At 39.5% G+C, this 14,007-nt stretch overlaps 1 protein-coding gene across 5 annotated transcripts in view; it reads left to right on the top strand.

The window, feature by feature from the left end:
- Positions 1 to 14,007, top strand: part of lrba (LPS responsive beige-like anchor protein) — a 174,937-nt gene that overhangs the window by 145,031 nt on the left and 15,899 nt on the right. For all 5 annotated transcript variants that reach the window (XM_037974594.1, XM_037974595.1, XM_037974596.1 and 2 more), the window contains exons 47-49: positions 2,652 to 2,819; positions 10,013 to 10,102; positions 13,119 to 13,296. In XM_037974594.1, the coding sequence (XP_037830522.1) occupies positions 2,652 to 2,819; positions 10,013 to 10,102; positions 13,119 to 13,296 (436 nt within the window). The remainder of the gene's footprint in view (positions 1 to 2,651; positions 2,820 to 10,012; positions 10,103 to 13,118; positions 13,297 to 14,007) is intronic.

Below are 14,007 nucleotides of genomic sequence, written 5' to 3'. Positions count from 1 at the left end.
AATAGAAAATATATTTTAAGGCACAACTTTGAAGCAAATGCTGATTTAAGGTTAGAATTTCTCTGTTTGCTTCTCAGAACACTTTAATGTCCCCCAGCTGGCTAAGTGTGATCACTTGCCACCCCTCGTCTGATGTCTCTAATTGGGATAGTATGTTTAAAACTTTTAACTCCTTCTAAACTGTAACATATTGACAGACACATAGTCAACCTGTCATTTTTATTTGACTGTTTTTGGTTTTCTTTAAAGGCTTAACGTCTGAACTCGAGCTACAGATGTCTCACAGAGGAAAGAATTAGAGTAACCTGAAACTTTCCCGCAGATGAGGCTCGTTCATTATTATCCGTTTTCACTGGAACTCACGTCACAGCACGGCTAACTGGCTTGAAAGCAATATAAACATGTAGCTCAGACCAGATATAGGGATGTATATTTTAATGCGAGCTTGCGTTGATTAGCAGTCTTCCTGTGCATCAGAGTTTTTGGTGTTTGAAACAAATCTCAGCAAACAACAAAGAGGACCTCCCTTTTCGAGGCGTACTTTATCAAACCTGTAACAATAGAAATGAGGCTTTCCAGTGACTTCTACCCCCTGTTAGCATTTACATAAAGGCATGCTAAATTATTCATTAATTATCAGTGAGTCCCTTGTGGGTTGGGGAAGACACACACATCGGCTGCTAATTGGCACATCAATAATCCGCCTTGGTTCTCTTCTTGGATCCCACCTCAGGAATCTATCTGCCCCAGCCTTCTGCTCAGACGTTTCCACAGTGTTTCCACACGAGGAAACGCTTCCACACCTGCTCACCTAACATTTAGTTATCGGGTAATCGAACGTGCCTCGTGACGGCACTTCACTTTTATTGTTTTATACATTTAACAGCTTTAATTCTACATATCCAGTTTTCCACATGTAAATGAGCATATTGATGCTGTCACACATTTCAGCATGTTTTGTTGAGAAAACATGTTGTAGTTTTTATTTGACCAAAACGATGACACACATTGGGATACTTTTAATCCTAATTTGTCTGAGTTTTTTTGATAATCCTGCTGCTGATTCATGTTCCAAATTAAAAGGCTTTAAGGTAACCAGATCAAGGCATTTCCACAAGCAGAGGCAAATGATCTTTTATTTTAAGCGTTATACATTCAAACACTGAGGTTAAATTTCTACATTTAATTTAAGTCATTAAGAACTCTTGGGTCTTTTGTCACAAAAAAGACTGAACAAACAGTTCTGAGACGGAGCACTCAAGTTTTTACCCTTGTTCTGCATCTCACCATCTTCAAATAGCCCACAGGAGTGATTTACAGAAAGTCAGGCCTCTGAGGAGGGAGCTGCAATAACATGGCTGCTCTTTGTTTCCCCAGACTGATTGACAGTTGATTGCTGTGCACATTAAATGCCCATCAGTCCCAGCTTTAGTTGTAGAAATGGGAGCAGGGCCTGTCGAAGGTCAATTCTAACGCATAATGAACTGATCTTTCTCTTTCACATATACAGACATACCTACACGCACGACTGAACCTCGATCTGACTGCCCTTAGAGGAGAAAGGAGGGTTGTTCTGGTTTCTAATACTACGTTATTAAAAAGGATTGTAACAAACGCCAGCATTCAGTTTTTATTAATCCGTTTTATTTTTGTCTTAAAAGGTTTTTTAGCATTAGCAGTCAGCCCTAAATCCTGAACTTTAGCACCTTTTTGTTTTTCTCCTGATCTGTTTTCCATTTTAATACCCCAGTGTTTATTCCTTTTCTGTCATCATCTGCTAAATACTTTCACTGCTAAGCTTCTCATCAGTACAGATCATGGGCTTTGTGACAGCCAAAATTTAGTCGGCTCTGATGCTGCAGGGAAACACCATCACACCTGAGCTGCACGCAGTTTCCTCTTTAGACATGGGCTCGGCTCCCCGGCTAAAAATTGCAATTAAGCAAGTGGGGAGAAATTAGATGCAAAATGACCTGTCAGAAAGTCACATTTAAGTGAGGGATGCACTAGCACGTGCAGTAAAAATTTAAATGATATAAATTGCCATTTAAGTGCAGCACAGGCTAATGTTTAGTCACAAATTAATGTGACACAAGGCAGCAATGACAATCAAGGGCTGCCTCATTCTAATTTTGTCGTGTTTAGAGGGCTTTTGTGAGCCGACGGCTTTACACAAATTAACACTATTGCCTGTTTTTATGAGAAAACCATAAATGTTTTTTTCCCCTCCTTTGCCGGCTAATGAGGAGAGAAAACAGCTTGTATCTCAGTAATGGCGACGTAGAGACGTCTGCAGGAGGAATAACACTGGGCTCCTGTCGGCTCACAACCAGCAGAGAAAGAACAAAGACAGAAGCTGAAATGACTCCCTAATGAGCCACTAGAGTTTTGATGCTCCCTTATGATCAGATTTAGATACACTGTGCATTTTGCTTGTGATAAAAATCATCTGCAGATTCTATCACAGGAACAATTAACGGGATTTCTGCTTTCTCTGAGCATTTTGCCTTTGAGGGACATTAGGATTCAGTAATGGGACGAGGAACATTTTTGGGGAGCAGCATTTGGTCAAAGGATGGTGTTTAAATGGCGTTCATATGTTGATATTTCTAATACACATAATCTTCTGTCCTCTTTTTTTTCTGTTACAGGCTCTTGAGAGCGAGTTTGTTTCCTGTCAGCTTCACCAGTGGATCGACTTGATTTTTGGCTACAAGCAGCAGGGACCTGAAGCTGCTAGAGCGCTCAACGTTTTCTATTATCTAACCTACGAAGGCACGGTCAACCTCAGCTCCATCAACGACCCCATGCTCAGAGAGGTGAGGCTGCAAGATTGTATACAGACGTTTTAATACATTGCTGATTTAACTCCTCCATCAGATTATGCTGAGTTAGGTACAAAAATACTCTATTACGGTAAGTACACTGGAGCACTCTCAAATGGATGCTTAACATGACTATATTATAAAGGCATCTGTATTTCAGAGAGGTTTTTGATGCCATTAGCAACGTTAAATTGCCTATAGAGTGGCACAGGAGAGCTAAGGTAACAGCCTACTGGCAGGTATTGCTGAGCAAAGCTTTCCCCTTGTGTAATACCTTTTTTGAAAGCACTCCACCAAGTGTTCCACTTTAACGCCTTAAAGCCTCCTCCTTGGCTTTCATTCATTATTCATTCCCAGCACTTTGAACTGCTGCACACACAAGCTACTCTGGCCTGCCCGAAAGCAACCGCACAAGACACAGCACTGAAAAGGAAAACACAGCAAGCTCGCCCACAGCCAAACACTGGCCTGACAACTTCACCAATCTGCTGGATAACGCAGCTTGCCAGCAGCAAAGACAATTGACCCAGCTCACATCAGCCGTTTTGACATCAAAGCTTTAGCACCAAAAGGGGCTACATTCTGTTGTTGTTATCCTAATATAAAAAAAGTTTAAAATTCTTTTTAAATAATTTAAGTTTATTGCAACCTGGCTCTTAGTTTAGCCATATTTTTGTTGTTTTGAAACATAATTGCTGGGATCTGGTAATATGTAAATGCTACAGTAAAGTCCAAAAAGATGAGGAGAAAAAATAAATTAGAGCGAGAGAAACATCTCAAAGATAACCTAATATTTCAAAATATCCTACCTATTGAATTTTATTCAACTCAAAGGCAAACCAAGATGTTTGTTTAAAATGTGGCTTATTCCCTTATTAAATAACTGTTGCCTTTGAGTTTTCTTTTATTTTTATAGCATCTTTTCAGATGAAAAAAGTGTTTCAAAATCCAATAAGAAAAATTGAAAAACCTATTAAAATAATAAATCTGTGCAAACTTTGAATCATACATGCAATTTGAAAACTAAGCTAAAACCTATCTCTAGATTAAAGCACTAGGTTAAAAATCAAAATGACTTGATTTATTTTACATAAACAAACACTGATTTATATATTTTCATGCCTCATAAAAAGTGCACAATAACATATGTCAAAAAACCCTATTAATCACAGGCAGCGGGTTAACAGTTGTCATAGGAGCTAACTTAATATTGAGAACTCCGTCAAAAAGCTAATATGGTTAGGATCATGTTTGTTTACTGGAATTTACACACAAATCAAGCATTTCAAAGTCATCACTAACGACAGTCTTGTTATGACTTCAGCTATTATTTACAGATAAATCCTTCAGGCTTCAGTGAAGAAAAGATGAAAAATATATGAAAACAGGCAGCTTTAGCGCAGCACGTTTAACTATGTCTGCCTCAACAAGCTGTAGTTGGACAAAACAATACCAGGCAGCAACTGTTCTGCAGACTTTCTTAAAGTGGCAGCACAAATGAACAATAACAACTTTGATTTTTGACATTTGAGAATTGTTTCATAATTTTCTAATGTGATGCATGTAAAAAACTGATTATGCTGTAACCCCCACCCACTGTTAATGCATCATAAAAAACAGAATCCCACTCCACAGTCAGAGTGCAACTGCAAAAAAAGGAATGTAGCTGTGAATTTCAGGTTTTGCATTTAAAGTATGTTTCTATAACCAAGGGCAGTAATGGACAAAACAATGGAAACAAGATTCATTCTGTAATAAATAAGACTTCACTTGGCATTCAGGTCTAAATGGAGATGAGTTCAGAGTATATGAAGTGGCCAAGCAACCTTCTGCCTCCACCGTATCGCTGCCCTTCATGCTCACTGACTGGAGCATTGCGGGCACAAGGGGTAGATCCTTGATTTATCACCTCATTCACCCTAATTCCCATCCAGATGTGCTATGGCCTTTATCCACACACATGCGCACACACACACACACACACACACACACACATACAAGCATGCAGATTCATTATCTGAGCTGCCTGGTCATTTACACACTCAGCCCATTACCCATTCTTCTGCTTAAGACACACACACTCAAATACACAACAGAAAATTGGGTCCCTGGTACTTCACTATTTCTGCCAAGCTGTTCCAGTTACAATACCACTGATTAATCTACCAACACACACAGAACCATCAGAGGCAGGAGAATATGATCAGAGTTGTTTTAATATGGCATTCTCCCACTGTACCATCCCAGTTAGAACTATAAAAATGAGTAATTAAGATGAGCACAAATATTGGTCAGAGTTACTGTCTGAAATATTATTTAGTTTGCATAAAGAGCATTAAGCAAATTTCAGCAACTTTTGGTTTAAAAAGTCATCCAGTTTTCTGCAATTTGCAGAAAATATTTTCAGCTTTCTTCCACACGATTCAATATAAAACAAGCCAATTTTTGAACTGCTAATGCCATTATCAGTAAAATACAGAAGTTAAAATTTGCTAGCTGTTGTGTAAAGTCCCCATAAATCTTTAGTTTGTTTTGCTCCCTGGAGATAAAAAGAGCTTGTTGTTTTCTCATCCCACTCCCTCTCTGATGCTGTGAGTCCAGTCTGCTGCGTTTTCACCTCTGAAAGCTCGTTCAGTCTGAGCACTTTAATTAGTTGAATAAACAAAAGCAGTGTTGCCCTTGTGAGCTAATCCAAGGCTCTCCGTCAGCAATGTTTGTGCGGAAGGAAAAGTGCCCTGTCTGTGTAGAAGGTGGAAACAGAGTTTCATGCCTGGACCTCATCACATTCAGACGCTGGGAGGTGGCGGCGGCGTGGCTCAGGGGGGCTGCAGGAGCTCTGAGACTGAAGGTTTTGGGTCTGAAAGTGTCCCCAGAGTCTGTCATTACTGAGTGACAACTGTTTCAGCCTGAGTTGTGGTGTTAGCCAGGGTAGGCTGCATTAAGGCGAGCCCTGGGGCAGTGCAGTGGAAAGGGGGATGGGTCACAGATGTGTGTGCATCTGTGTGTGTCATTGTGTATGTTTATAGTAGACTGGTTTATATGATTTTGTCTTTTTGGTTTGCAGATTCCATATTCCTGCCATGCTATCTGGCAGACGCCAACTCCCAGAACTTGCAACCTTCCCCACATACACACACTTAAGAGATTTCTCGAGATATTGCGTAGACACATTCGTATAAAAATGTGTGTGGAAATTTATTTATAGGCATGCATTTCCAGTTGTATATTTCTGTGTGCTCATCAGCATAAAGACCCACAGTTTGTTTGTGTGCATTTTGGTTCTGGAAAAAAAAAAAAATTGGAAGCACGGGTTAGTGTTAGGGCTGTGGATACCAGTGTCATGTTTTTAAAAACCATGATTATTTCCTGTCTTGCCTCGACCACTCAACCCCCCCTAAAAGAACTGTGCATACACATTCATTTATGTGTTGGTGTGCAGGGAATTGCATGCACATCTGTGTTGCCTCTTGGTGTATAAAGAGAAACTCACCCTGATTTGCCTCCTCATTGTTCTACAGGGCTTCCCCTCTTTCACATATGATTATGGAAAAATCCCACAGCCTCTCACATCAGCGACAAAACACAGAGCCCCTGTTTGAATTGTACAGTGTTTGCGTAATTCGGCAGAAGACGGGAAATAAGGCCATGCGAGTGAACCTGCTTTGAGACTTTGCCAAAGTTAATCCCCAAACATAAGTAATGTAATTTTTGGCTGAGGTTACGTCCACGGTCCACTCTTAGTTTTTAAGATGGAAATTTAAAACCAAGTTATGCCAACCATCACGCCACACCGCTGGTTAGAAATACAAGGTGTTTGTATTCATTGTTTTAATTCTATTCATGGCGTTGTCGTCGTTGGGTTGATTTGCATAAAAAGCAGAATGTTTTACATGGAGATCCATCTTGTCAAGTCCATCTAAGTAAATCAAAGGACAGGCTGGGACTGAGCTGAGGGCACCTCAGCCATTTAAATGTATAGAATTCAGAAAAGCCTCATCAGACATGGGCCAGTGCTCCTAAAAGAGATTGGCCTTGTGGATGGCCCCTCATATAATCACCTGAGCATTGCATTGGCATATAGGGATAGGACATCCTGACCTAGACTCAGCCGCTTTCCACCGGCTCGGCAGCCTCGTAAATGTCAAATCTGAACCTAATGAAGATAAGTTGAGTGCCTTTGAGGAGTCTCTTCCACACATTAGCTTAAGCAAAAGAGAAAGGTGACACTTTGACCTTGAATGATCCACTGATGTTCTAAGTCTAACTGTGGATGAAATGGGAAAACATTCAGACTTACTGTAATGATCAGTTTTAAAATCTTGAGCTTAGGGGGTTCTTTATCATAAGTTTTTTATTTAGGCCTATTTTAGTAGATATGAACAGTAAAGTATTGAATCATGAAGGCATCTGACATGACTGACTACATACAGCACACTAAGCTACAGTCACTACAGACAAAAGTGGCTCAAATCAGATTTTTTTTTTTTTGGAATCTGAACATGACAAATCCAATTTGGTCACTTTCATATGTGAGACTAAATCAGAGTCACATCCAATGTTTTTCAAAGCGACCTCAGTCTGAACAGTCATATTGCATTTCATTCGACTTCATTAAAGTAGAAATATGCTGGTCTAACTTTGATATTATTGATACCAACATCATGCAGTTTAAAGCCTGAAACTCTGCATGTATCCAGGAACGTTTTAGATTAGTTATGTCCTGAATGACTGAGAATCTACACCCAACATATGATACAAATGTTGGCGTAAGATTGTATAGATACTTGAGTTCATCTTTACTTTTAGCCTGTTGCCCCCTTTGTAGAAGTACAATTGTGTAATGGAGTAGGCAGAAAGCAGTATTATCTAATATAAACATTGGACGAAAGAAGTATGGCAGATAATAATTTAGTCAGCTCTGAGGACACAACAACTTTGGAATTGATACACACATGCTAACATGTATAGCATCTATATTTACTTCAATAAACGCAGCGTGCTGCATGTGACGTCACATCTGCGCCTGCTGGTAGCTTCAGGGCCGTAGGCTGTTCACACTGGAGCCTGATCGAGGTCACATTTAAATTATAACGTCAACGAACGACCACACGAAAATATCGTATAGGAGCAAAAAATTAGTATTTAGACACTGCAATTTAAAAATTTGTAAAAGACTTGTATATGTAACATAATGTGAGCTCGATATTATAAAATCTTGATAGTGTCACATTGTTCATTGTAAGATATGATGGTTACCAGACTGCATCAGCCTGTCTGTCACAACGATCTGACAGAGGTATCAGTCTGACGACAAATGAAAATTAAGCTCTGGCGTTAACGCTCTTTTCATTAGATCCAGACTCCAAAAAGAGGAGGATGAGGGAAAAAAAGACAGCTGTGGACTTCTCGTGACTGGAAAAAAAAAAAAATACGCAGCTCGCAGCAGCATTCACACCACACTGCACGATTTTCCCAGGAAACTTCTGACACTGCTTGATATTTGTTGTACAGTAGGTTGTTTGTGGCTGTCAGTGAGCCTGTCACTCTGACCACCGATTCAAGCTCACAACCAAATTATTTTATTTATTTTTTATTTTTTTGCAATTTTTTCACAAGAAAATATTGTTTATAGCACCTAAAAATTGCACTTAGTGAACCGGGCTTAATGGGTTTTTTTTTAAGGAGAACTTGTCATATTAAAGTGTGGTACTCAGAATAAAACCTTAAGAAACATTAAGGGTGACCTCACTTCTTCTTGACTTTCTCGTTGACAACACAAAAGCTTATAATCCTGCTCAAAGGGATCCAAATAAAGGAACAAAATGGGTGTAAATGAAGGAAGTACAAAAAAGAAATAGCTTACAATTTTGAGAAATTTTGCACTGTTGAAAACCTGTGGTTTCTTAATGTTGTCCTGCAGAGGTTTTAGGACTCACTTCTTATCCCTAAATAAGTTAATGAAACCTTGCAAAGGCATATTAAAATCCTTCCGTCTTCTCTGCTTCTCTGGTTAGTTTCAGACAATGGATATGAGGAGACTAATTTCCCAAGATTTTCTCATGGAAATACCAAATGCAGGCCTCAACTATGAGCTCATTCTCAGGCTGTGCCAAGTCAGGCTCAAACGTCTCAGCCTACACACACAAGCTGTCACTCCTACACAGCCAGTCGCAGAGCACACCAACATACTGACGGCTCTGTCATCATTTTGTGTTGGCCATTTTCTGTCTGTCTGTGCCTTTTTATACACTATCATTCTTTGTCTCCCTCACATGATCGATGTTCTTCAAGTGTGCTGTAGGCTTAATGCTGTTATACACATTTCCACTAATAATGTGTTCCATAGGATTCTGTTGTTTTTTTTTAAACTAAGTTTTTTGAGTTAGAAGTTTCTTCTACTTGTTTTCCGCTTGTTAATAAGACAGGGGTTTTGTCTTTCTTGTCATTTGTCCTACAGCTTGTCTCCATTTCAATTTTGGGACACCGTGAAGGTTATTGTTCTTAAATTCAATGTACAACAAACTTTAGCTGAAGGCAAAATCTAAACTTGCTTTCGTGAAATAGATAAATGTTTATGGCATTCTAAAACCATTCTCTTAATTGAATGACGTATTAAGGTGGTTCAGAAACGCTTAATGCACCCGTACTGTGAGCGTCTCCCTCCTCGCGGTGGTTTGTCTGACAGTGAGCTGTGTGATGATGTCCAGAGGCTGCTCAGCCGGCGTCTGCTCTGACATTTATGGTCCTATACCTCTTCATTAACACCACCTAACCAAGCATACCAGTCAGCCTGCCCACCTCTCCTCTGATTCTGTGTGGCGGTGGAGGATTAATTGGCGGCCTGTGCATAAATGTGTGTGAACAAGAGACGGTGAAAAAGTTTGTTTATATGTACAATGTGTACATGTGCTTGAACACAAGTGCATGAATTTATCTTCTTGCTGTAAGGGCTTTTATGTTATTTTTTTATGTAAACACGATAATCTGAGAATGTTGTAGCATTTCTAGAAGAATAATTTGATATTTACATCTAAGTGCAAAATGATCATGATCTGTTCTACATCAGCGGGGTCATTATTATTCCATTGAGACAAATCTGAGGTTCGTTAATCCAAGAAAAATCAACAGAAAACTGAGATGAAATTCTTGTCTATGTCTTTATTTTGTCCTCCTTTTGTTTCCTTCAGGCTGTGGAGTCTCAGATCAGGAGTTTTGGACAGACCCCCTGTCAGTTGCTTATTGAGCCCCACCCGCCCCGAAGCTCAGCCATGCAAGTGGTAAGTGGTGCACAAACCTACATTACCAATGAAATTACGACCTAGAAATGCTGACTTGCTCTTCTCCATTATCTGAAGTCGGGCAGTTTTTCAAAAAGGGGGTCAGAAGCCAACTAATCTTCATTACCTGCATTCATCTTTGATTTCTGGTCAGCACTTCTGTCCGCAATGAACTCTTTCTGATGATTTGTAGCTTATTCTGTTTTATCATTTTCCTCCTGTCTGGCTTTATCTTTTTTACTATTGTGGGAAAATGCACTCTTGGTTTTGAAAGCATCCCTTCGCTCTTTATTAGTGAGGTGTTTGTGAAAAGGAGAGATCACAACCATTTGTGTGTGTTTAGTGAGAGGGCTTTGAGGTGGGGTGGAAGGCAAAGAGTCGAGCTAAAAACCTGTTTCTGAGCCTGATTTTTCACCTGAGCTGGAAACAGAGCAGATCGGCTAAAAAAAAAAGAGCCATGAGAGGGAGCTTAGAAGCAATGGCCCTTTAAGGGCTAAGAAGTCAGGCAGCAGTGCTTGCTTGTGATGGGCCGAGGTCCCATGAGTCCCTATTAGTGCGGTGTCCCTGTGGCGCTGACAGCTGGCTGTAGACCACCACCCAGCACATACACGTATACAAACTCTGGCTATTCCTTTGATTCTGTCGTCTTACTGTGTGGGTGAGTACCTAGGAAACAGTTTTATTTTAACCCCACCATACAGTTTTCAAAGACTTGCTATTCAAAAAGCGTTTTTCTAACGGATTTCTGACCCCTCTTTTCCTGCTTTACATTCCTTTAACTGCTTGAATCTCTTTGCTTTTCCATGATCTTGCTCTTCACTCTCTCTCCTCTCTCTCATGCGAGTGTGTTGTCAGTGTGTCGGCATCTGCCCATGCTGGTGGTAATGATACTGTCAGTGCTTCTAGTTAGCTGTCAGACACACCGGATTTTCTCAGGTCTGTTCCTGATGTTAAACACTGATGTTCCTCTTCTTTACACGCAAGGAGGAAAATAGCTTTCTGTTCAAGCTGCTTAGTACAAACACTTCTTAAATTGTCCTAAACCTTGTCTAAGCAGAGGAAACAGTTTGACAGCTCAATGAAAGGACTTTTTCTTATGACTGGATATTTTCTTTCCAGTTGTATGTTTAAAAAAAACAAATTTAGTGTTCTTTTTTATTAAAAACAATCCACATATATTTTACACATTTAACACTTCATTAGCCTCAGAAGAAGCACATTTAACCAACAGTAGGCCTAAACAAGGAGCAGGTTGACAAGTGTTTTATTTATGAATGTGTATTTTTAGTCCCATTCTCTTATCATACTTGCATTTCCTCTGCTTATATTGTAAATTCAATATGTGTGGAGCATTAACCTTTTAGAGACCAAACAACAAACCCTTCAAATTACTTAACCTAATTCACTTTTGGTTCAAGAATTTGTTTTCTGCCTTTTCACAGACATTTTTTTTGTAGATACCTAAAAGGAAGAGGTTGAACTTTACATAAATATTACTAATAAAACCTAAAACAGTTAAATAAATGCAGTGAAGGAAACCATTCTGTTTAGTAAACAACATAAAGCTACAAAAACCTGTTTGAAAACAAGCCTTGAAGAGATGAAGCTGCTCAAGTTTTCTTTTTAAGTTGGAGATGAATATCTATGGAAGGCTTTTCCAGACATGAGAGGACCTACCTCAGGGACATAGTTCTAGCTTTCTTCTTTGTGATCCTCCCTCCTGATGGTTGGCCACTGTGTCCAACCAATGCAAAGACAACCCTTTCTACTTTGACTGAAAAAAAACCTCAAACCAACTCTCTAGTTCACGACTGGAGAAAACTTTGTGCATACACTTAGCTTTCATTATAGGTTTTTTTTTTTAGTATAGCACTGGAATAATTTTGAATTAAACTGTCTTGTTTTATCTTGTTTTCTATTTGGGAGACAAGGATAAGGTCTCAAATAGGGATTAAAGTTGCAAGTGCAATGATTGGGCTCCTGTCCTTATATAAATAAGATTTTTTGTCAGCGTTGATGAGGCTTTTCTCCATGGCAGCAAGTACAGATTAAAATATGTGGGACCAAGAATAGAACCTTGAGGGACACTATGGATGACCTCCATTCTAGACGACTTGCTTCATGATACCACTGAATATATTTCTATTTAAAAAAAAAATGTTTAAGTTGTTAACTCACATCTGGAACTGAAGACAGGTTATGATTTTTTTAGTTTAATCTGGACATAGATGCTTCTCTGTCGAGATTAATTGTGAGGTTATTTATACCGGCACAGAGAGGAGAGCAGAAACTTCTCAGGGATAAAATGTGCATTTAGATAACGTTCTATGGACGTTAACTTTGCAATGATCATGCCCATGAAAGGTAAATTTGAAACTGGCCCACAGTGGCTCAATACAAGGGTTCACATCGGTTCAGTATTCTGAAGCGGTTTAAGAAAAATGTTACCTAGAGAAGCATGGAAAATTTCTGTCAGCAGAGGTTTATTTATATCTCCTAGTACATTGTTTTGAAGATAAATTAATACTGAAGATCACAAGTTGATCTTTTTTTAAGAATTACAGCCACTTTCTTGAGCAGACATTTGTCAGCTGTTTGAAATTTATTCCACATGTAGGGAAGAGCTTCTTATCTTTTGGGAGACTACATTTTCATTTATCAGCTTTTCAAGTGTTTAGTCACTGCGTGTGAGCTCAAAATAATGTTTTCTTGCTCTTTGTCTGATTTCTCTACAGTGCAGTCAAAACAACTCTATTGCCTTTTCTGTTCAAACTAAAACTGAACTCTTTCCAATCGTGACTATCCTGCTTAATCACTACTAACAGCTATCCTGCCTCTAACTTCCTCTTTGTGCTTTTCTCTTCTTCTTTCTCTTTTTTTTCCTCCTCATTCTCACCAACTGGGGCTGCTTTCCTCCACCTTTCGTTTTGCTCTCGCCTGCCACTTCGCATGTCGGCTCTGTTCCCCTTTGTCCTGTTGTCCGTCCCGGGTCCCTGAACAGTATCTTCTCCTGCAGACCCCGCTGATGTTTACGGAGCAGATGCAGCAGGATGTTATCATGGTGCTGAAGTTCCCGTCCAACTCTCCCGTGACATTCGTAGCGGCCAACACGCAGCCGGGTCTAACGTCGTCTGCCATCATCACCGTCACCGCCAGCCGCCTCTTCGCTGTCAACAAGTGGCACGGCTTGACAGGTAGGAGATTCGTGCCCATTAACAAAGAAAAAACCTAATGTAAATCTGATTTTGAGCTTCGTTTCATATTTCAGAAATGCAAAAGTCCTTGTTTAACTCATATGTTGTGCTATCTGCTCATCTGTTCTTAAGAATAATACTCTCGTATATAATTTGATTGACTTGTCTCATCTCAGTAGGATGGATGTTGATCTGGGAGACAGTTGACCGTGTCTCCCAGACAGCAGTATCAAATTTGACACATGTAGAAGGCAGCGTTAGGTCTCACGTCCACCTCCATACATCAGCCGATCACTTTGCAAACCCTGATTTACTCAACACCCATCCTGCTCCAGAAAAAACACTCTGATACGATAAAAACTGAATAAAATGAACACTTATGAGTTTTTAGTAGAATATAACCACAACCACATACGTTAAAGATTTGACCGATCAAGTGATTCAGTTTAGCAGCTAATCATACACTATGCAGGAGAAGTTTAACCATTATAGGGATTTCCTGATTTTTCTCACTGGTTATTGAAAGGTGTAGAAAGCCATGTTATTCTCACATCCCCAAGTGAAGGATGCAGGAATAAAATTACAAGTTGTCCATTAGGCTGGAGTGTTTCACTGTTTTCTATCTTGTTTACATTTTCAACAACCTTACAAAGCATAGACAAATATGATGCTAAAATGTATATGAATGACAAATGTGATTAAAAAATTAAA

Source organism: Kryptolebias marmoratus, linkage group LG3 (genome assembly GCF_001649575.2).
Source record: "Kryptolebias marmoratus isolate JLee-2015 linkage group LG3, ASM164957v2, whole genome shotgun sequence".
NCBI lineage: Eukaryota > Metazoa > Chordata > Actinopteri > Cyprinodontiformes > Rivulidae > Kryptolebias > Kryptolebias marmoratus.
This window is presented reverse-complemented; position numbering and strand designations above follow the sequence as displayed.